The sequence below is a fragment of the Maylandia zebra genome, linkage group LG6 (assembly GCF_041146795.1).
Source record: "Maylandia zebra isolate NMK-2024a linkage group LG6, Mzebra_GT3a, whole genome shotgun sequence".
In the NCBI taxonomy this organism is placed as follows: domain Eukaryota; kingdom Metazoa; phylum Chordata; class Actinopteri; order Cichliformes; family Cichlidae; genus Maylandia; species Maylandia zebra.
This window is the reverse complement of record NC_135172.1, coordinates 9,146,244-9,170,159: the sequence shown is the minus strand read 5'-3', so window position 1 is coordinate 9,170,159 and position 23,916 is coordinate 9,146,244. Positions and strand designations below refer to the sequence as shown.

The 23,916-nt window shown below is 41.5% G+C and overlaps 1 protein-coding gene across 8 annotated transcripts in view; it reads right to left on the bottom strand.

Annotated features, from left to right (window-relative positions):
* The window catches only part of cacna1ab (calcium channel, voltage-dependent, P/Q type, alpha 1A subunit, b), a 118,506-nt gene that overhangs the window by 59,418 nt on the left and 35,172 nt on the right, over positions 1–23,916 (bottom strand). For all 8 annotated transcript variants that reach the window (XM_076884629.1, XM_076884623.1, XM_076884622.1 and 5 more), the window contains exons 6-24: positions 23,774–23,877; positions 23,536–23,651; positions 23,355–23,399; positions 22,985–23,077; positions 22,589–22,786; positions 20,120–20,232; positions 19,278–19,390; positions 18,679–18,810; positions 18,511–18,583; positions 17,170–17,290; positions 16,870–16,937; positions 16,022–16,128; positions 14,814–14,967; positions 12,370–12,983; positions 5,124–5,431; positions 4,082–4,214; positions 3,746–3,875; positions 2,502–2,561; positions 2,197–2,303 (exon numbers count right to left, since the gene is read on the bottom strand). In XM_076884629.1, coding sequence (XP_076740744.1) covers positions 2,197–2,303; positions 2,502–2,561; positions 3,746–3,875; positions 4,082–4,214; positions 5,124–5,431; positions 12,370–12,983; positions 14,814–14,967; positions 16,022–16,128; positions 16,870–16,937; positions 17,170–17,290; positions 18,511–18,583; positions 18,679–18,810; positions 19,278–19,390; positions 20,120–20,232; positions 22,589–22,786; positions 22,985–23,077; positions 23,355–23,399; positions 23,536–23,651; positions 23,774–23,877 — 2,789 coding nt within the window. The remainder of the gene's footprint in view (positions 1–2,196; positions 2,304–2,501; positions 2,562–3,745; positions 3,876–4,081; positions 4,215–5,123; positions 5,432–12,369; positions 12,984–14,813; positions 14,968–16,021; positions 16,129–16,869; positions 16,938–17,169; positions 17,291–18,510; positions 18,584–18,678; positions 18,811–19,277; positions 19,391–20,119; positions 20,233–22,588; positions 22,787–22,984; positions 23,078–23,354; positions 23,400–23,535; positions 23,652–23,773; positions 23,878–23,916) is intronic.

Sequence of the window (23,916 nt, the reverse complement as noted above, 5' to 3'; positions counted from 1 at the left end):
AAAAAAATAAAATAAGAAAAACAAGAAGCTTCACTTCACGTCACATTCCGATTTCTTACCCCTTAAGTTTTCATGCAGTGGTGCTGTCTCTAAAACACGCTTCATATTTAATCTGAACACTCCCTTACAGTAGCTATTTGCTCAGATACAGATGCCATATTTAGGAGATAATCCTTTGCTTAAAACATCATGAACATAGCTCTTAGTGATGCTGTCTACTGTCCATCACAGCAAGTGTTCATGTAGACACTAAGTAAGACATGCAATAGGCATCCAGAGAGCTGAGGAGAATGCATGTTTTTATTTTCTACCAAACACAAACACACAAATGATCCCTTCAGCTGTATCCATCGCAATAACGTCTACTAAATCATTCCATCCACTACACCCTGCCCCAGCATGCCTTGCTTATTACCCTCCCATGTACTTTCCTGGGTCGTGCAGAAAAAGGAGAGTTAAATACCTGTGCCTCCAGTTTCATTAACATGGTCAGAATGGTGGAGGAGTATGTGTGTACATTTGAGTGTGTGCTGGCAAAAGAGAAGTAAGGAGGGACGCTGAGGAGATGAGTCCTTCCTGGGACAAGTGTTCTTCCAAGTGGCGGATGTAGAGCCTGGGCAATTAAAGGGTTAAAGGTGTCTGGGGCGCCCTCACCCCCACGGAATGACTAATTTTGACCTCCGGACAGGGGCATGGGGAAGAATGACGAGGTGGAGGATGTTGGATACAATGGGTTTTGGAGAGTGGAAGCTTGAATGGTGCATTTGGTGGAATCTGAATAATCAGGAGCGGATAATAGGAGTTGTACTCAACAAAGATTGGAGGTTGTGGTTTGTGGGATTAATGGTAAATTAGGGAGCAATGGGCAACGCCTCTTCTTAACATACAGCATGAAAATTCAAAGCAGGAGTACTCTACAGCCAGATGTGAACCATACGGCGAGCAACTTTGCACTGTTTCAACAACGTTGAATAAATCTGCATTTAATCTGATGGTGTTCATTTCTAAATTGAGTACCATCAGATTTTCTTACATTTCTTCCACTGTATCTTTGTGCCAAATGTATTTTAAATATATAGCACATTCTAGTATTATTACTTAGTTCCTAATAATGTTCCTCTGTAGTCCACCCTTAGATATCTCAAAAACTGACACTCATGGCCGACAGAGGATGAATCTTACTAATTTTGATGATCTCCCAACTTTTCCTGTGGGAGTTCTCATGGCATACACCCAGGGGCTGTGGTTCAGTACGGAGAGGCCAACTAAGATCATAGAGAGCAGTACAGCACTCCCTTGCTAGGTTACTCTCTCTGCCATATGTTAGGAACAACAGAGGTGTAGGCGATGACACTGAGAAAACGGGTAGGTGAATATAGAGAGGGGGAGGTGCTGATATGAGAGAGGGAGTTGAAAGGTGTTTGACGAGAAGGCATCAGCAGGGACATGGGCTGAAGAGGACCTGGGGGGAGTGTTGGTAAGCAGGGCTTGGGGGATCTAAGTCAGGGACTGAGATGCAAGAAAAGGGAAGGAAGGACGAAAGAGATGACTCACGGCCTGGTTAGAAGGAAATCAGAGTGGCATGGATTGGCAAACAGGGAAAAAAGGGATCGGGAGCAAGGAAGATTTGGGAGGAGAAAATGTTGATAAGGAGCAGGTTGCACTTTATAGCTTATAGACAGTTGTGTGGGAAATGATTTGGGAAACTCTTACAGTGGTTGAAATGAAGATGACAGTATAACAAAAAGCCTCTTTAAATAAAAGATGGTGATGATCTTTTAAGTGTGAAATATCAGGGATACATTTTAGTTATGGATCGCCGTCAGTTGTCGAGATGAAGGTGGCGACTGAACATCGAGAAAGACCTGCTGATATGATGACACATGTGATGGCGGCCAATACAGAAATAGAGATGAAAATGGAAAGGAGTCAGCCTACAGAAAACAGAAAAGACTGGGAAAAAAGATGGACAGAAGCAGAAACGGGAACAGAGCGAAGGGGATACTAGACAAGAGGGGATGATGAGCTCTGACGCAGAGCAGACTGAGACAACAGGAGGGTGGAAGCCGGGCCTCGCCTAGTGTATTGGACGTACACGGCTGACTGACAAAGGTCTTTCTGTCAATGGTTAAATGTGTGTGTGGGTGTGGAAGGATAGTGGAGTAGATGAAGAGGAGGATGGGGAGGGGAACTTACGTGAAGGCGAAGGCCACCAGAGCACCACTAACCACTATAAAGTCCAGAATGTTCCACAAGTCACGGAAGTAGGATCCCTCGTGGAGAAACAAGCCCAGCACCACCATCTGGAAGACAAGGAGTGTGCTCAGCATGATATATACTCATATACACACATACACAGGGACACTGACTTTACCCTCTAAAGCACGCTGGCCTTAACAAATACAGAAACACACACACAAACAGAGGACGCCTCATACAACTGCACAAAAAAGGGCTCAAAGTAGAGAGTCACACACAGTCGCACTGTGATACTTTGTTACCTTGATCAACATTTCAAATGTGAAGACTGCTGTGAAAACGTAGTCAAAATTACGCAGCACCTGCGGAGGGACACAACACCATGAGATAAATTAACATATTAGAGAGAGCAGATGAATCAGAGTGAGAAAAGATGCGACAAACGGAGGAGAGATTAGCAAAGAAAAAAAAGTACACACTAGAAAGACAATGATCCTAGTTCTAAACCTATTTTAGGTTTCCATTTTCAAACAGCTCAATCACAAAATCCACTTGCCGTGAGTGAGATTATTCATAATTTCTTCTCTTTTGTCATAATATTTCTTTGCGGTGTTAACCTATCCTCCACATTCTCTAAATCTTGATTTAATGTAATAACAGAGAAAAAAAAGCTACTAAATATCCAATCTCCATAAAGACATGTGTTGATGCATGATCAGTCATCCAGGTAAGGAAATACGTCTTTATGGAAATCCCAAAAAGTTGATTCTGTTCATCGTGATGTAGCATTTTCAGTGGGAGGTGACTTCTTCAGTCTCAGCTGATGGCAGGTTTTCCCAACCCTCCATTTACATAATGACTAAGACGAGCACCAGTGACGATGATCAAGAATCATCATGGTTAATGATCAAGAAATTGACCCCACAGCTTATTTTTTGTTGGTGGTGTTAGTTTCAGTCATTATGCAAACGTACTGTTTATAAGGTTGGGGAAACCTGGGTTGATGAACAGAATCCGCAAAGAGATATTTGCATGTGATCTATAGCCAAGGGCCTACATTGGTAATAGAAGCTTTCTGGTTTGCATTGCTACCGACCAATCCTGTTTGAGTAAGCTTTGGTTGGATGCAAGGAAATCCATCGATGGAACAGGAAATCTTGTGTGCCGGATATGAACTGTCGGTTGCAAAACTGCAAAATATCTGCCTTGCAATCACTCCTTGTTATCACATGTGGGTGTTATCAATAGGTATGTAAAAAGGAAATATTAATTAGGATGATGTGATACCTATGATTAATATGTATTATGAACAATTTAGCTGTAGCCAAATCCTTCTAGCCCTAGCACAAGCTATTTATATCACCACTGCTGACCTCTTCACTGACAGGATTTATTAACAACTAATAACTTTACTTTAAAACCATATACTATTCCCAGATCTTGCTAAAAGTTCTCAAAATATTCATTTTTATATCTGTTGTACACATCCCATCAAAAAAGAAGAACGATGCTGACAGAAAAACACAAACACATAGTCGTGTCTCACATCGTTTTGCGGTGACTTAGGGTTGACAGGGTCCTCTGCAGCAAGAGCGATGCTGCTCATAGCGATGACAGAAAGGATGGTGAACTCAAAATACTTCAGAGTCAGGATATAGTGACAGCACTTCCGAAACCTGGCGCAGACACACAGACGCGTGTGCATGTTAAGAAATAATAAACAAAAAACCCCACAACACATTAAATATGAAATATGTCTTAGGCTGTAAAGAAAAACTTTCCTTTACAATAACTTTTCCATATTCTAGAAAATAGCATGGTACAAAGCTTGGAGCTTGTGTTTGTGTATAAACACAGACACACACACAGAGTATATACTCACGGGTTAGTGGTGGACAATATGAAGCAAGAGCTATAAGGAGGCATGGGTTTGGGGCCATCTTCATCTCCGCCCTCGCTCTCCTCCTCTTTCTTCTCCTCACTTTTCTTCTGGTCGGTGTTGGCGTTCTTGTTCACTAAGAAAATCCAGCAAAGAAAACAGGGAGAACTCAGAATCGACAAACACAAAGAGACAACGTTTGACACATAAAGACTGATATTGCACTGTTGTTAAGTTCAAGAGGAAAGCCAACAATTTTAATTTAGGTGTCACTGCAGTGATATTATGCACAGTATTATAGTACAGTCAAAAACATGTTTTAAAAATAAATTAAACTGATAAAAAAAGTTAGACTGGGGTGCAGTATTGTAGTGAACTGCTCATGAGGGACCACTGGAGGGCGCTCTTTATTGGTTGAACAGGCAGCAGTCTGGAAGCAATGGTGACTGTGAACGTTTGGTTTAAGGTAAAAATAAAACTGCAGCCATGCAGTTTAGTATTAATAAAAAAAGGTGGAGGCCAGACATTCGTCTATTGCCATATCTAAGTGTATACAAATGCAGTTTATTGACCACATTGTCCACAATCCTATGTCCTTTCAGTAAGCGCAGGTAGCTGCTGCAGCAGAAATTATCAGGCATTATTGGAGCGTAAGGAGTGCATATTATTATAGTTGGGTACCTGCCAGAAAGGTTTTTCGTTACTGCGTTAGCTCTCGTTGCATTAGCACTACATTTTATTGTTGAAAAATACTCTGAAATACCATGAAGGTATAATGGCATCAGAAATAAATAATATTTTAGAGTATAATGTTTTTGCAATCTGACCCTTAAAAAAAAAACACACTCTTTTATACATTTTTGAAAGTATCTTTGACGTGTTTCTCGAAGAGTCTTCTAACGTTAAAGTCAGTACAACCAGTCAGAAGTACAGTTTGTACTGCATTAATGTCTCTCTGTCTAAACTAGAAGATGCCTATCAAACAAATTATAGACCCCAAAAAGCCATCTTTAGTTTTATAGTCATACGAGCCTCCAAGATTCACCTTGTAAGATGGCGTTGGTCGAGGGGTAAGGGTAGACAGGGGGCATTTCTATGGCTGTGTAGTCAGGTTTAACCATGCTAGTGAGAATCAAGCTGTCCATGCTGTGAAGCAGCGTGTGGGTATCAGCATCGCGGCAGTTGAGCAGGTTATTGACATGGTCAGGATGGTCAGGGTGATCTGGTGGTAGGGCGTAAGGGTGCTCGTGGGCATTGGCCAGCTTGCTGTTGTTGCGGAAGTTGTCCAGGTCCTCATTATACTGCTGTATAGGACGGGTGGTAGAGAGGCTTGGTCCAGTACTGTGGTGTTCCCTGATGAAGGAAAAAGAGATGGGGGAGATGTCACAAGAGCAACGCAGAGCACACAGAAGGGCAGATTCTCTACCAAGGCCAATATCCTATGATGCACTTGATATGTGTCTTTATATGGTTGTAATACATAGCCTGGTAGTTTTAATTTAAAAGTCTTAAACTCTCAATAAACAGTCTTTACAAAATTCTAAATTCAGAACTAACATTTAATTAAAATGGCCTTTTCATTTCTTTTCCATTCTATTATTTCATTGCATTTCCTTTTCCTGCTTTCTTTGGGATTACCTACAAAATTAGCAATGGGAGTAACTATGGAATTAGCTGTGAAATTAGCTAATAGATTAACTATTGTATTAGCTATTTCACTTAAAATTTCCCTAACTCCTTTGATCCTTGTAGACAATGCAATACAAATTAGCCATGTGGAGCAATGTAAGGAGCTATCTGATTGGTTACAAAGACACTGCAATTTGCATTTATAGCTTTGCACTGTTCAAGGACATTTAGCCTAGATGTTCACTGTCTTAAAATGTGCAACGCAGATATATGAAGAATGTTAAGGAACACTGCGATGAAATGGAGCCCTGATCAACTAAGTGTGCAGTAGATTTAATCAGTGAACAATTTGGTTGAATTTCAGATTTTAAATGGATCTGTTTGTTAGTGAATGACAACTAGCTCTGGGAGATGAGGTCACACCCTCATCTGTCCTAAACCATGTTCATGGAGGATGTTACAACATTGACAGACGATGACCTCTCAGCACTTTGAGTCAGCTTTTTGGCACCAGGGACCCTCATAGCAAAACAGCAACTTGGACTTCATGCAGTAAATTCTACCTTTCTGGTGTTTGATTCTACTAATTGCTCTCTCATTTAACCCACAACTAAAATCAGTCCCAAAGAGCTGGGTAAAAATATTAAGAAGGACATCTAGCGTGAACACATTTGTACTTTTACTTGTTCCGGGAATTACATTACTGAACAGTAAATCTATTAAAACAAATGAATGTCTTCTTTCATTTTGCATTACGTTTTGTATATAATATGAACAGGACTGCAGGCTGTTGAATAGATCAAATCACTAAAGTCATACTGAACAAAATGACCAGGTGAGTTAAACTAATTGACCACTTTTATAAGTTTTAGTTACATAACTGATTAAAGATCATCAAACTGAAGTGTGCTACCATATTCATATTCATATTAATGTACAGAATTCACCTGCTTGCTGCTACTACTGCACATTCACCCAGTGTATATACTATATGTGTGTATATATATATATATATATATATATATATATATATATATATATATATATATATATATATATATATATATATATAATGTTCTTCCTCTACCCCCCCCAATTTTTGCACATGTCGAGGAGCGTGTCAGGCTACATTTCACTGTGTGTTATACTTGTATAACTATGCATGTGACAAATAATAAAGAACCTTGAACCTACCAGAGGAGATAGAACGTTGGACCAGGTGTACACCAACATGGCGAATGCATACAGAGCCCAGGCTTATCCCCACCTGGGTCAATCAGACCATCTCTCCCTTCTGCTACACCCAATATACACACAAAAGATCAAGAGCACTGGGATTACAACCAAAACCGTGAGAACATGGCCGCAGGATGCTATTCCGATGCTTCAGGACTGTTTCCACTGCACAGACTGGGATGTATTCAAGGTGCAGGACACTGACAATCGTGTCGCATTGGACAGTTATACCTCCACTGTCTTGGACTACATCTGTTTCTGTGTGGACAATGTAACAACTTGGAAACGACTCCGTGTGTTCCCTAATAATCCACCCTGGATGACACACGGAGTTCAACAACTTATTCGAACGAGGAACAACGCTTTCAAATCCGGGGACCAGGAGGCATACAGTGCTGCCAGGGCCAACCTGAGAAGAGGCATCAAGACTGCCAAGCAGCAGCACAGGAGGCGTATCGAGGCCAGGTTTGAGAACAACACAAACCCAAGGCAGGTCTGGGAGGGCATCAGGGCTATCACGGACTACAAAAGGAGAACACCATCACCCTCAGCCGACAGTTCTACTCTGGCTGAGGATCTAAATCTCTTTTATGCCCGTTTTGATAGGGAGAACACCGACCCTGTCCTGTCCCCTCTCCCCTCAACCGACCCTGCTCCAGTCCTGAGCACTCATGAGCTGAGGCGTGTGTTCCGGAGCATTAACACCAGGAAGGTGGCCGGGCCAGATGGAGTGCTGGGCCGGGTGCTAAAAGACTGTGCTGCGGACCTGGCGGACGTCTTCACCTCTATATATAACACCTCGTTGTCCTGTTCACTGGTACCATCCTGTTTCAAAGCAGCAACCATCGTTCCCATCCCAAAACAGTCAAATGTCACATGTCTGAACGATTTCAGACCTGTGGCACTCACCCCCATTCCCGCCAAATGCCTGGAGAGACTGGTCATTAAACACATCAGAGCTGCTTTTCCACCATCCCTGGACTCGCACCAGTTTGCATACAGGAAGAACCGGTCAACCGAGGATGCCATCGCCACAGTGCTGCACACATTACTGAAGCACTTGGAACACAGGAACACCTATGCACCGCTCCTCTTTGTAGACTACAGCTCGGCTTTTAATACCATCCGGCCATACAAACTCCGTCCCAAACTCCACCAACTGGGACTTAACTCCTCTGTGCAACTGGATTGTGGACTTCCTCACTAACCGTAGACAGAGTGTCAGAGTGGGTAAGAACACCTCTTCCACCCTTGTGGTCAACACCGGTGCTCCTCAGGGGTGTGTTCTGAGCCCTCTGCTATACACTCTCTTCACCCATGACTGTATTTCCTCCTGCGCGTCCAATCTCATTGTTAAGTTTGCCGATGACACTACAGTGCTCGGACTTATATCCAACAACGATGAGACAAACTACAGGACAGAGGTGCAACAACTAGAGTCATGGTGCCACGACAATAACTTGGTCTTAAACACCAAAAAGACCAAGGAGATCATTGTAGATTTCCGGAGGAAGGGTCATAACAACCATCTGCCTCTCTTCATTGGCAGTGAGGCGGTGGAGAGGGTGAGCAGTTTTAAATTCTTGGGGGTAACTGTGACCGAGGACCTGTCCTGGGGCAACCATATCACCTCAGTTGCACGGAAGGCCCAACAGCACCTCTACTACCTGAGGAGACTGCGGAGCGCACACATTCCCAGATCTCTGATGTTGAACTTCTACAACTGTGCCATCAGCAGCGTTCTGACGTATGGATTTCTAGTGTGGTTCCCCAGCTGCACCAAGGCCGATCAGCAAGCACTCCAGCGGGTGGTGAAAGAAGCTGGCAGAATTATTGGAACAAGTCTGCCAGAGATTAGTAATATCTTCCCCTCTCGCTCAGTATCCACAGTATCCTGCGGGACCAACATCACCCTGCGCGCCACCTTTTCCACCTGCTGCCCTCAGGGAGAAGGTACAGGTCTATACAGGCCAGAACATCCAGACTGGCCAACAGCCTGTATCCACAGGCTGTGAGGCTCCTGAACTCTCTGCCCCCCTCTCACGGACAATAACCATATCCAACTTCTTAATAGCACTGAACTGGTCTGCATTGGTGCATCATATCTTTATTCTCTTTCCCCCCCTGCCCCCCCCTCTTTCTTAAATAGATAACTATCATATCTGACATCATATCTCACAGTACAAAAATATTGAATGGGTTGCATTGTTGTACTTTGTCATGTTTCTCAGGTCTTTGTCTGAATTTCTTATGAACATTACTTGTCATGTTCTCATGTTGTTGCTAAGGATTGTCTTATTGCACTGGAGTCACACTGGGTTAAATATTTACACTTGGGTTTTAAGGGGTATTTATTATTTTCTTCATTATTTTATTTACGGGTTGTACGGAAGCCCCAAACACAATTTCATTGTTCTCTGACAATGACAATAAATACTTAAATAAAAATAAATACTAAGTAACTTTAACCTTTTATTTCATTTTTTTCAGTGTACAATAAATAAATTAACTACATACAGTGGTCACTCGCTATAACGCGGTTCACCTCTCAAGGCCTCGCTGTTTCGTGGATTATTTTTTGTGCAATTTTGCATGCTTTTTTTTTTTTTTTTACAGCTCATTGTGTTCTGCATCCTGATTGGCTGTAGACCACTGTCAATCAATCCCATGCCGTGTCTCCTGTACAGCACAGATTGCGTTCAGCTTGTCAAATTTACATAAATCTTTGATCGCTAGCAGCGTGACTCTGAAGTGCTGCACTGCATGTTTGTACGTTTTCTCCCCAACAAACACAACAATGTCAATGAAATGTTTTGCACCGTCAAAGGCAACCGCGGGTGACTTTGGTTTTATTCTATAATACTGGACTTGTTTTTCTACAAGGGTTTGAACGTTAAGAGTGTTTAAACAAGAGAGAAAAGTGTGAACATGTTCATGCCTGTCTGAAAAAAGTGTATAAAGTGTGTAGTGAGGGGTTTTACAGCCTTAAAACATCTATAATAATTGTAAAAAATAAAGCTACTTCGGGGATTTCACTTATTGCAGGTTATTTTTAGAACGTAACTACTGTGATAAACGAGGGACCACTGTATATAGGGAGTGCAGAATTATTAGGCAAATGAGTATTTTGTCCACATCATCCTCTTCATGCATGTTGTCTTACTCCAAGCTGTATAGGCTCGAAAGCCTACTACCAATTAAGCATATTAGGTGATGTGCATCTCTGTAATGAGAAGGGGTGTGGTCTAATGACATCAACACCCTATATCAGGTGTGCATAATTATTAGGCAACGTCCTTTCCTTTGGCAAAATGGGTCAAAAGAAGGACTTGACAGGTTCAGAGAAGTCAAAAATAGTGAGATATCTTGCAGAGGGATGCAGCAGTCTCAAAATTGCAAAGCTTCTGAAGCGTGATCATCGAACAATCAAGCGTTTCATTCAAACATCAACAGGGTCGCAAGAAGCATGTGGAAAAACCCAAGGCGCAAAATAACTGCCCATGAACTGAGAAAAGTCAAGCGTGCAGCTGCCAAGATGCCACTTGCCACCAGTTTGGCCATATTTCAGAGCTGCAACATCACTGGAGTGCCCAAAAGCACAAGGTGTGCAATACTCAGAGACATGGCCAAGGTAAGAAAGGCTGAAAGACGACCACCACTGAACAAGACACACAAGCTGAAACGTCAAGACTGGGCCAAGAAATATCTCAAGACTGGTTTTTCTAAGGTTTTATGGACTGATGAAATGAGAGTGAGTCTTGATGGGCCAGATGGATGGGTCCGTGGCTGGATTGGTAAAGGGCAGAGAGCTCCAGTCCGACTCAGACGCCAGCAAGGTGGAGGTGGAGTACTGGTTTGGGCTGGTATCATCAAAGATGAGCTTGTGGGGCCTTTTCGGGTTGAGGATGGAGTCAAGCTCAACTCCCAGTCCTACTGCCAGTTTCTGGAAGACACCTTCTTCAAGCAGTGGTACAGGAAGAAGTCTGCATCCTTCAAGAAAAACATGATTTTCATGCAGGACAATGCTCCATCACACGCGTCCAAGTACTCCACAGCGTGGCTGGCAAGAAAGGGTATAAAAGAAGAAAAACTAATGACATGGCCTCCTTGTTCACCTGATCTGAACCCCATTGAGAACCTGTGGTCCATCATCAAATGTGAGATTTACAAGGAGGGAAAACAGTACACCTCTCTGAACAGTGTCTGGGAGGCTGTGGTTGCTGCTGCACCCAATGTTGATGGTGAACAGATCAAAACACTGACAGAATCCATGGATGGCAGGCTTTTGAGTGTCCTTGCAAAGAAAGGTGGCTATATTGGTCGCTGATTTGTTTTTGTTTTGTTTTTGAATGTCAGAAATGTATATTTGTGAATGTGGAGATGTTATATTGGTTTCACTGGTAAAAATAAATAATTGAAATGGGTATATATTTGTTTTTTGTTAAGTTGCCTAATAATTATGCACAGTAATAGTCACCTGCACACACAGATATCCCCCTAAAATAGCTAAAACTAAAAACTACTTCCAAAAACATTCAGCTTTGATATTAATGAGTTTTTTGGGTTCATTGAGAACATGGTTGTTGTTCAATAATAAAATTATTCCTCAAAAATACAACTTGCCTAATAATTCTGCACTCCCTGTATACGCTGTGTGATAATTGTGTGATTTTAACTAGAACCTACAAAATTGTACAGTACTCATGTTACTTTACCAAAGTTTTGGTGGCTAATTGTGCTGCTTAATACTTTTTATTGTTTAGATTCGACAATCAGATTTGAAATGGATTTGAAATGTTGTGAATAACACAAATGAACTTCAATCAATGGTGTCCTCACTAGTCTTTAATCATTCTATCTCAGGTCTTTTAACTCTTAACTATCATAAAGTTATGACAGCTGGACTGAGGAGACATTTATGATCGTGGCTCAAGAGTTGGCAGTTTGTCTTGTAATCGTAAGGTTGCCGGTTCGAGCCCCGGCTCCGACAGGCTCGGTCGTTGTGTCCTTGGGCAAGACACTTCACCCACTGCCTACTGGTGGCGCCAGTGTCCGGCAGCCTCGCCTCTGTCAGTGTGCGCCAGGGTGGCTGTGGCTACAATGTAGCTTGCCATCACCAGTGTGTGAATGGGTGGATGACTGGTTGTGTAAAGCGCTTTGGGGTCCTTAGGGACTAGTAAAGCGCTATACAAATACAGGCCATTTACAGACAGCGTTTTAAATATTATCTTTAATGGCTGTAGGTTGTAGCCATTAGCCATCTAAGACTGTATGTAGGATGGAAGTGACTACTTCAAAGGCACAGTGATAGCAAGTTCATTGAAAACGTTTGCAATAATTTTGGTTGTTAGGTCATTTCTAACCACTGTATTCACCAGTACAACAACCTATACTGACTGACAGGATTAATTCGAGACTTTCCTTACCTTCTGCAATGCCCTTTGCTCTTATCATGGTTGCCATGTCGATGTCGTCTTGCTCTCCGCCCTTCTCCTTCCACGATTTTCCCCCCCTCTCCTTCTTTCCCCCTGGATCGGTGTCGCCTGCCTTCCTCTCCTTCTCTTGCTGCCCTGCGGTGCTGCCTGGCCCTCCTGTTCTCATTATGTCCTTCTCCTGCCTCACTCTGGTGGGGGGAAACACTGCGAGCTTCACAGCCTTCCCTGTTCCGGTGCCGATGGCCTCGATGGCTCCGGTGGCTCCGGTGGCTGTGCCTCTCCTCCCCTGGACGGCCCTCTATGCTCGCCTCCACATTACCCAGAGATGTGCAGCTGAAGCCGTGCTCCATACGGGTCTCTGATAGCTGGCTTGTCTCTCTGCTGTCTGGCCCAAAGGGTTTCTGATGGTGATCGCGGTCGTAGTGATAGCAGTGGGCGGCACGGCGGCAGTGATCTATGTCCTGGCGCCGGTACTCCTGGTCAAGTGGCAGTTCTCCAGGTTGGGTCTTGTTGGTGTTATTATTGCGGTTGTCCTGTGGGTTCACCACCAACGGCCTGTCCAAGTGGGTTTTCATGTCACCACGTCCTTTCCGTGGGTAAGACGCCTGAGTTAGGGTGACAGGGTAGCAGATGACATTACGAGGTTATATGCAAACATCAGCCAAATGTTAGCCCTGGAGTAGCTAGCCATGTATGATCATGTTTTTCTAAGCAGGTCTCAGTACACCACTTATAATACATTTCAATCAAATACATTTACTTGAATTTAATTGAATCCTAGAGACTGACTTAAAATCTTTCTTTATCATTTGCAAACATGAATCTCTTGTCTAGGTGATCATTTATGTTAAGATGTATATTTTTTAAATCTAAATTGTCATTTGGAATTTTTTTTCACGTAGCAAGTAGCAAATTTAAACATTAGTGGTTGTTTTCCATGGTATATTAATAAAAGACAGTAAATCATGTAATAATGAGTAAAAAAAACAATACTGCAAACGGAAAGAAAACAGCTGCTCTAGAATAAAACCACAGCAATGACACTGCCATCCATGCATGCTTGAAACCTTTTAAATTGCTGTTTTAAAGAAGCAAATGCTCATCAAGCCAAGCAAAATACATCAGCTTTTCATGTATTTTGGGTTGCAGTAGCAATTGCTTCTAAGCTGGCAAATCAGATATAGTCCGGAGTATTTTAACCTTCTTTGGTATCATATTTTATATATACATATGTTAACCCAGAAATAAACAAGTAGGATTTACAGCACTCGTGCCGGTCCCATTCCCTCCCCTGGGTCACAGATACACAGTTCAGCAAACAGACCACCATTTTTGGCTCCATGTGAACAAGTTTTTAAACTTTTTTTTTAATTTGTAAAGCCACAAAATGCTAAAACAGAACCAGCTGTGAACATACAGTTTGCTGAGTCATATCCAGCCAACTCCTGATTTGCACTTTGCCCCATTCCAGTTTTGAGTCCACTGCTTTCTCTGCATGCCCCACTTTAATATTGCATTGCTCCCAAGCACGCAGCTTCAAGCCGTCCCATATAGCATTGCAAAAATAACACTCCTTCACAGGCTTAAAGGGATATTACACTCTGGCATCAAAACATGTAGATTACGTTATGACCCAGAATACACAGCAGTTATTAGTTTTATATATGAAATCTAATTATGGAAAAGAAGACAAACACTGAGCCATGACTCCCAAAAAGTTGATCCTGTTCATCTTGACATTTTCAGCTGGACGAAAATGCAACGTCCAGATGAACAGAATCAACTTTTTGGGATTTCCTTACCTGGATGATTGAGCATGCATCAAGACACCAAGCAATGACTGTCACATTGACTGGACATTGGATATTACTGTGAGATAAAGTTTACCGATCTTAAATAGACTTTACATTCAATACCCATCTATGGTCTAAGTCATCATCAGTGGAAACCATAACTCTAACTCTATGCAATCAGAATATGTAATTCTTTTTAAGCTGTTTTCCAAAATCTTGGTAATCAGGGGACAAAAAAGGCACACATGCATAAGGTTTGGAGCAGCTGTTGGGGTTATAACCAATGATGACTTGGACCTAAGAGGGTTAAGATAAACTCAATCTCAGAATTATAGATTAGCTTTAAAATTACTTGCAATTGAGCAGGATCTCCAACTCTTGGAGAACAATGGACACAAACGTTCTGATACAATGTTTTTGACCTTACAATAGATGATTTTCAATGTCATGTTACATATTAATACATGTGTCACAAGTGTCCTCCAAGAGTCATCCATTCAAAAAGAAGTGGTGTTAATATCCCTTTAAGGTGTTTACAGATTGCTTTACACACATTACAACAAATATTTACCATATATATCAGGAGTAGACTGTATACATATGTGTATATGTGTTTTTTTCTTAGGGGGGGAAACACCTCACCTCTTCTCCCTCCACTCCCGCCTTCCAGTCTTCCTGCTCCAGCTCATTGTAGAGCGCCTCGCGGCTCGTCATTAGGTTCTGTCGGCGAATCTCACTTGTTCTCTGCTCCCACACCGACTTATTTCCCTTGGTGTGGTTCTTTTGCTGCTCCTTACTGTTGGGGGAAATTAGGGGATGTTAGGCAGGAGAAAAGGAGTTTTAGTTACGGCGAAGATGGAGGGGAAACACAAGAGGGTGTAGTAAAATAAAAGAAAGGCAGACGTGAGTGATTTCAGGTAAGGCAGGAGGACGAGGTGGAGATAAAGTGAAGATGTTGAAGAATGAATAAGCAAGGAAATTGGTGTCATTGTATTGTTGTCAGAGGTGTTATGGGGAAAGAGATGGTAATGAGTAAGTGAGAAAGAAAAAGGAAAAGAAGGATTAGACACTTGAGGACAAACCCACTGAAATTTAGCCACACATCAGTAGCAGTAATGTAAAAACGGTTCATCCTTAAAGGGAAAATCCAATTATATGTATGACTTTAGGTATGTTCTTATTTATCCATGTAGACTGTTTAGGTAAGAGCTTTGCAGTTTGGCTGATACTGGTTTGAATAAAAGAAATGCATCTTACTTGCCTTATTATTACTGAAAACAACAAATAAAATTAGATTGGAGTTTTTTCAGAAATTAATCAGACCATGTTGTGAGCAGTTTTATGAAAAAATTATCTTCACCTGTGACTGAGGACCATCTCTCCAACACAAATTTACCAGCACCAAATCTTCTCAGCACAGGCTCAGTTAGCCACAGCGACTAAAAAGTCTAGTGGCTTCCAAAGGAGCAGTGAGTTTATTTGAGCAACATTCTCATGTATACCATTGTCAGTGTTTCTGCTGCCAGGAGAAGATTCTACAGGCTGTCCGCCTCTCGCTCTTCTTCCCTTCACAAAGCCCTGAATCTGTTCCTTTCACTCTCAGAACAATCGCTTTATCGTGTTTTAGAGAACAGTGAGAGTGTGATGGTGACTGTGTGTGTGTGTGTTGTGTGCAAATGAATGCCTGCCAATCATAAATGTTACGAAAGACAGTCCTGGAAGAAAAAAAAACAAACATTGCACGTGGGATTGTGCCTCTTTGTCACTGCAGCCACATGATGGATTTTATGTGCAGTGTTTTGAATGTACTCACATCTTTGAGGGTTATCTGTGTAAATGTGTCAACTCACGCAGCAATAGACAGGTTGGCAGCTGACAGAGGGCTGACCTCTGCCACCTCCTTTGCCTTCTGTAGTGCTGTCTTCTGATTGGCTGCCTCTTCCTGTTCTTCTTCATCCTGTTAAAGAAGAACAGTAATCTGGTCTAAATTTTGGGTGAGCACAGAGTCCACTAGAGGATGCCAGACCCTGTTTTTGATTGTTTGGTCAGAGACATTCACACCAGTAACCTGCTAGAGGTCATGCTGGCCCTCCTTGCACAAATGAGCAGATACCGGTCCTGCTCATGTGTTAAGGACCTTCTACAGCCCTGTCCAGCTCTCCTGGAATCTCCTTCATGCTTTTGAGACTATGCCGGGAGAAATGTTCTGGCAGTGGCACAAATTGATGTGCCATCCTGGAAGACTATCTGTGCAACCTCTGCAGGATCCAGGTATCGCCTCATGCTACCAGTAGTAACACTGACTGTAGCCAAATGCAAAACTAGTGAAAAAGAAAAAAAAAAACGTCAAAAGATGAGGAGGAAAAAATCTCAGTGTCTGTGAAACCGTTCCTGTTTTGGGGGTTGTCTCACTGCTACCCCTCTAGTGCACCTGTTGTTTTTATTAACACCAAAGCAGCTGAAACTGGTGAAAAATTCCCTCTGCTACTTAACTGACCAAATCAGTTTAACAGAGTATAACTTGATGTTATACTCTGATTAAAAAGTGTTTGTTTAATTTTTATCAGCCGTGTATATTTCTATAAACTGGCCCAAAGCATTCTCACAGTGAAAGCTGTCAGGAAGATCATTATGCTTGCAAGTGCTTTAGCTAACGACAACAGCTGGGTAACACATAGCATAACACGTAGACCTGTACCTTTGTAAGCTCCTGGGCATTGGCCAGATTGTCAACAGCGATGGCCAAGAAGACGTTAAGCAGAGTGTCTGTGGTGGCAGAGGTTAGGGAGAAATGCTGACAGGAAGCTGAGTGTTTTTCATGAAAAGCAAGTGGAGACAAAAAAGATACGACATGTTGTAGATAAGCAAATGACAGAAGAAGCAAAACAAGTTGAATTTTATGTATATGACAAAATATATGCATCTGTATAACTTTTCTTAGAACATATAGATACAGTACATTTGAGTACATGCACAGGTAAGCGTGAAGGCAGGATACAGTTGCCAAAGAGTGTCAGGACAATAAAGAAGATGGAGAAGATCATCCCCTTGTCTTTCACTCCACCCTGGGACTCAATGCCATAGTACATCACCTCATTCCAGTCTTCTCCTGTCAGGATCTGTCGAGAGAGTTTTAGTTTCATTGGTCTGATATAAAAGGAGTGAGTTTGCTGTGAAAGCCTTTAGTCGCTTCACTGCTTGACCACTTATCTGTTAACAATAAGTAATCAAGCAGTAATAATAACCTAACCAATAACATTTGGATCCGAGCTTGTGGTGTAATGTATATGCGCACTGAAAGTGTTGCATTTTTGTGGAATATTCATCCTCAAAAATCACATAATAAAGAGAACACAGCAGCTGGGAGAACTTCATGGTTTGCACATATTTCGCTCGATATTTCCAGAGAAATAATTTCGGAGATCTGATTGACCCAGAGCAGCATCTAGTTGTGTGTCTGAGCTAAAAACTGTATTATTTTACTATATTAGTACTGCGCGTTTTGAGCTACAAGTGCACGTATTGCGAAATGCAATAATCTGATTGGTCAGATCTGTTTATTCAGATCTGAAAAACTGGAAAACTGGAGCTTGGTTAGAAAAAAGAAATGTCGCAAATTCTTTCAGCAAAATTACACAGTTGGTGTGCACGGCTGCCTTTAGAGCACTGGAGTTCAACGAAATACACGACACGCAAAATATTCACAGAGATTTTACGTATTCTGGTGGTTTTTTTGCGTCAACTCACTTGAACACCATTTCTAGTTAAAAGGTTTTGGGAGTTGCTGGACTGCAACGTCTCCAAGCTGCAGCGGCTTTGCTGTGAAATTCCTCCATGCTACGATAACCGTCATGCGTAATCTGCTGTTGATGTGCTTTGTAGTAAACAACAAGTAAGCTGAATTTATCAGCCATACATACATTGTCCAATCAAGCTTTACGAGTAAGGATCGGACCACTGTCCAATCCAAATATCAGATATCCCTAATTAGACATGAAGTTGTGTTACTTTAAATGCCCTCAGCCCTTTAGATACCTCTACACACTCTGATACACACATACCGCTGGTACATTTGAGTGACACAGCTCTGACAAAGTCACTCAAAGAAAATAAAGCAAAAACTGCTCCTAACAAAAGACAGCTTTCTAAATCACTGCAAGACAACACAGAAACATTGGACCTGCAGTCAGAACTGAACAAGACTGATGACAGCACAACAATAGGCTTTGTTAATATTCAGTCATGTGAAGTGTAGAAATGAGTCTGGAAAACCGAGTTACTCTCATTTTAATATTTGCTTCGTTCTCTAAGAAACCAGGCACAAAGCTTTCTTCCCCACCTGAAACACTGTCATGATTGCTGCAGCAAAAGTGTCAAAGTTAGTAGGAGGCGTTCCGTCGTCAAAGTTAAATCTAAGGAGAAGAAAGGAAAATGTACAGTAAGAAAATAGATGCTCAAATTTAATACTGGCAGTTGAGCTTCTTCTTAAGTTAGTGGTGATACTGACTGTCCTCCAAACAGCTGCATCCCCAACAAGGCAAATACCACGATGAAGAGGAAGAGGAGGAACAGCAAGCTGACGATGGACTTCATGGAGTTCAGCAGAGAAACCACCAGGTTTCGAAGTGGTGCCCAGTACCTGAGGAAAAGGAGGACGTGTGCAAGGAGAAGGACACATGATGAGGATAAATGAGACAACAAAAAAAGTAAGCAATAGAAGAAAAGAGAGAGGAGGAAGGAAAGAGGGCAGCGATAAAGAAGAGGATCGAAACCATTTACGTAAACTCTGAACAGGTACATGTTTTTAAGCCAAATTCAGCCTTTATTTTGTTAATTTGAAATTTTAACATGAAATTGTGTCTGAGCTGTTTTGCTCCTTTTCATGTATACCCTCCTGTTTTTACCACCTCTGAGCTTCTCCAGTAACCAACAGGTGTCCCAAATAGAATGACGTGCACTAGTAAAAACATCCAACTCTCTTTCATTACATGTACCATAAGCTCAGCCTCTTATCATGTGCTTCATTATCATCATCGTCTCATTTGTGTACTGATGGAAGAGCATGCAAGTCTAAGAGAAGTCAGAGGAAGAGCGAGAGACACTTACTTTGTGACTTTAAAGATGCGGAGCAATCGCAGAGCTCGTAACACGCTGATCCCGAAGGACGTGCCTGGTTTTATGGTGGCCCACACAACCTCGAAGATACTGCCGACTATTACCTGCACGCACACACAATTCAATACAGTCAGAATGCTGAGTTCAATCAGCAGCTATTAGAAGTTTAAGCTTGTATTTATTTATCAAAAAAAAATCTCTGAAGCCCCGAAAACAGAATTTTTCCTCTGCCAAGGCACAAGAACCCTTGTTTATACCATAGACATTATTAGGATGCTGCTTAGTTATCCAAGAAGCCGAGGTAAATGCATATTTTTCTTTATTATTATTTTACTTTGAATTGTCGGGTCCTTTCCAGGGGACCACCGGCTTTGTCAGTAAACATTACTTATATAAAGAAGAAGTCATAAGAAGAAGATTAGTCTAGTATTAGACTGAAGCTAAAAAGGAGTCATAGGTTATAACTTTAAAAGAAATTTGACCAGGCACATTTTGCACTTTTAGTTTTTGAATGATCACAAAACAGAGAAAACACCCATGTTTACTAATACCTATCACTAAACATTTAATCCTGAGATGGCTTAATTTAAAACAAAAAACTGGAATTTAAATGGAAATGTCTCTGTGTTGGAGTTAGAGTCTTTGCTTCTGATCACATTTGCTGAGGAATTAATAAACTGATAAGAAAAAACCCCAATAAAAACAAAACTTACTACAGAAGCAGACCACCACACTAATAAATTCAGTGAGAGATTAAATGCAGTGTTGGATTTTATAATCAGTACTTTTTTTTTTTTTGCACTTAGTTTCAGTGTGTGAGTTTGTGCACTCACCACACAGTCGAAGCAGTTGAATGAGGAATGGAAGTAGGGCTGGATGCCCAGACCGTACATCTTGATCAGCATCTCAGACATGAACAAACCGAGGAAGACAAACTCTGCATAGACTGGAGAGAGAACAAAGGAGAAAAGAATGATTTGGGGCACGAATGAAGCAAAGAGAAGGGATTTTGTTAGAAACAGAAGGCGAGGAATGTGAGTTAGAACAAGAGGGCGACGTAAGGATGTGGAGAAAGGAAGGCGAAAACGAAAGAAAGTGAGGCCACGGAGAGAAAAACCAAATGAGATAAAAAGACAAAAATCAAAATCAGGTAAAAAGAAGGTAGTAGTGAAAACCAGATGGGAGCATGACAGAGTGAGAGAAAGACTCAGTTGAGTGAATGATAATAGAGGTGCGAGCCACTAGCAAGTGTTGTATGAGATTGTGGTGATGAAGGGACTTCATCAGCAACGACAACTTTGTATGCTAATGCAGCTGAACACCAGCCAGGGACAACAAGCTGACTCCATCACGGCCTGTGTGTACACATGTATAAGTAAGTATTTATGTGTGTGGTCACATCAGCAGCAGCAAGCCAGCAACTAAAACTAAAGAGTTACACAACGTGTGTCAAGTGGAACTCAGCAAACAAAACTCTTCCGAGCATGATAGTGCAGATCAAGGATACGTGTAACTACAGAATGGGGATAACGCTTGAGAAATAGAGAACACACTCTGTTTCTGCTGTTTGGTGTAGTTAAATTTGTAAAGGCTTGTTTGCATGTGTAGGAGGAAACGGCAGATCTGAAGTGTAAAAAAGATGACTCAGGTTGGGACGAGGTGAGAGTGGGCAGCGGTGGAGATTAAACTGGAAACAGTGAAGCACATCACACGTAGTGTCAGATGTTTGCCTTAGTGTTGCATTTTGCATCCTGTACTCTTATTTGCATGTAGTCCACCAACGGTCCCTGCACATGGTGTACTGTTAATGCACATCAGTGCCAAACAGACATTCCTGTGACCCAAATAAAACATGCAGCATTAGTATATAAAGTAGTGTATAAATACTGAAGTAATCACTAGTTTTAATTTCTCCTGTTTTTAATCGTAATAATTCTTAATCATTAGCATTTAACATGCTGCTCACACAATAACACGTGATAAAGAGCTGGGGTAGTATTTTCTTTTTAAGTTACATGACTCACAGCATAAAGGCAAGAGTACATTCTATATTGAGTAAATGTTTTGAGCCACCTTTTGTTTGTATTTTACTAGGGAAATGGGAAATATGTGCAGTAATTTATTGAAGCATATGTAAACATAAACCTGGGTATATAAACCAAAAACAGACGAGCTTGAAAGTCAACACCCGACCTCCTCTGAACATACTGATCGTGATTTCAGCTAAAGAGTTTGATTCATCACTCTGTGAGAACTGTTGGCCCTGATATTCAATCCAGTTCTTGTGTAATTAGGTTTACCTAATTATTATTATTCAGTTCCAATGTACAGCGTTTTGCGGCAGCTGTGGTTGTTTTAAAGTGCTTTATAAATAAAGACGACAACGATGATGATACCTGAGCCTTCTCTTCCCGTTTCTCTTCCTTAAGAATGGCGTCTTGATGGACAGCCTTCCACTGAGACCATTTCTGATTATGCTTCCTCAAACAATGGATGGATCAACTTAAGGGCATTTCTTAGGTCCTGTGTCAAGTCTTTGCTGGACTTTTGCCACAACTTTCAGATACTATTCATTTACCATAGATGAGGTTTTTTTTTTACTTCAAGCACTTCTACTTTCACCCGATTTCCTCAAATTTTTCAAGGACACTGCACACCATGCCGAGATACCCCAAGTTGTAAAATAATAGCTCATTGGGAATCACCTTGTTGGTACAAAAATACTATTTTATGTACAAAAATACTACTTTATGCCAGTTAAACTTTGTTATCTTTGACATTTTTTCATATATTAAAGAAATGGGAACAAATTATGTATTTTTGTGACAGGCTGCTAGTAAAAACGTGCTTTCAGATACAATTTAAAATTAGCTCTTTGCTAAGGCATGTGTTATTTGAAACACATACCTTATGTTTATTTGACTTAGGTGCTCAACAAACAGAAAAACATGAAAATGGTCACTTAAAAAACACTAGACTGAAAACAAAGAGAAAAAGCAGCCAATGTCCAAAGAAAAACATTGAATTATTTCTCAAGAGCACTTTAAAAATAATCAGAAAATCTGGCTCTAGCAAAATATAAAGGCAAACTGAACTAGTGGGGGAAATTCCTGTGTTAATTTATTAAAATGCTAGCAGTAATTAGCAGCGACCTGTGTGTGTGTGATGTGTCTATAGAATCCATGAATGTACCTTTGTACAGAGGGCATCTAGTATCAAAACTTAAAAATTGGGGTCCACAAACAAGTGTTTGTCATCACAGTGCATCCATCTTTTCTGTACAGTCTCTGGCTTTTACTCACAGAGAAAGTCAGTGAGCATCTCAGGCTGGTCGTAGTGCACCACGGCCACACAGATGGTGTTGAGGCCCACCAGAAAGAGCACTATCCAGTAGAAAGCCTGCGTCTTCACTATCTTACGGATGAAGAATCGCAGCCGTCGCTCTTTCTTGCTGTAATTGGAGCCCTCCTTACCGCTCTTTATGCTGGAGCGTGCAAAACCTAAGAAGAAGAAGGAGAAAACGGGGACGAAGGGGATATAAGGGAGACATAAGAGTCTATATTTAAGATTTAACAGATTTATATCTCCAGTTCAGTTTCCTCTATCTTTACAATGATGACGATAGTGTAGAATTCAAAACACGACTCTGTTCTTGGTCCTTATTCGTCCTTTGCGTGTCATCCCTGTGTTTGTCTTACCTACTGCATCTCCAATGTTGTCCTCTCCTTCCTCAGGGTTCAGCAGCTCTGTCTTGTTGTTTTTGGTTTTGATGGTTGGCCTACGCCTCGAACCTAGAGAGAGAGAAACGAATTGTCTCGTCTTCAGTCTGTCTCTCAGATGTCACTCTCTCACCCTTCCCACAGAATCTGTCACTTGCTGCTGTACTGCGCTAAATCCCACATTTATTTGCACATTTAAATGAGCAGCTCTAAAAACCGCTAAAGCATTTAAGATAAAAAAAAAAATTGTACTAGACTTTTATTTGCTGTACCTTTATTTATACTCTATGGGCAGTGCCTTTCTCACTGTCATACAAAAACATTAACACAGCAAATGAAGTTTAGTTACCATCAAAGTTCCCTGTAGTATCTTCCTCAGCCAGAATCACCTCCTCTGTAGAATTCAATGAAATGAGATTTTGGAGCATTATATCAGGATTTGGTTGTGTGTGTGTGTGTTTTTTTTAATTCTCTAGTAGGAGCTTGAGCAGCATGTGTCAGCACTGGTGTGAATGCGAGTGCGCACTGACCTGCTTTACAGATCCACTCAAGGTATCCGTTGAGCTCCCTCTCAATCTGCTGCTGTCTCCTCAGCTTGAGGAACTCGCTCCTGTTCTCCACTCGCTCCCTCTCTTTGGCAAATTCACTGTGGGAACATTTGTCATTTATTTTTTTTACTATTCATGGAACGAAAGTGCAAAACATAAATTATTGTGGGAAAAAAAACAAAGCTCAATTGTTTTTGTAAGACAAATGGCAGGCTTTTACCCTGAGAGTACACCCAGCACCAGGTTGAGCATGAAGAAGGAGCCGATGATGATGAGGGGGACGTAGTACATCCAATTAAAGTAACTGCCACTTACATCGTTACTCTGCAAGAAACACACGGCCACACATCGGTCATGCACTGT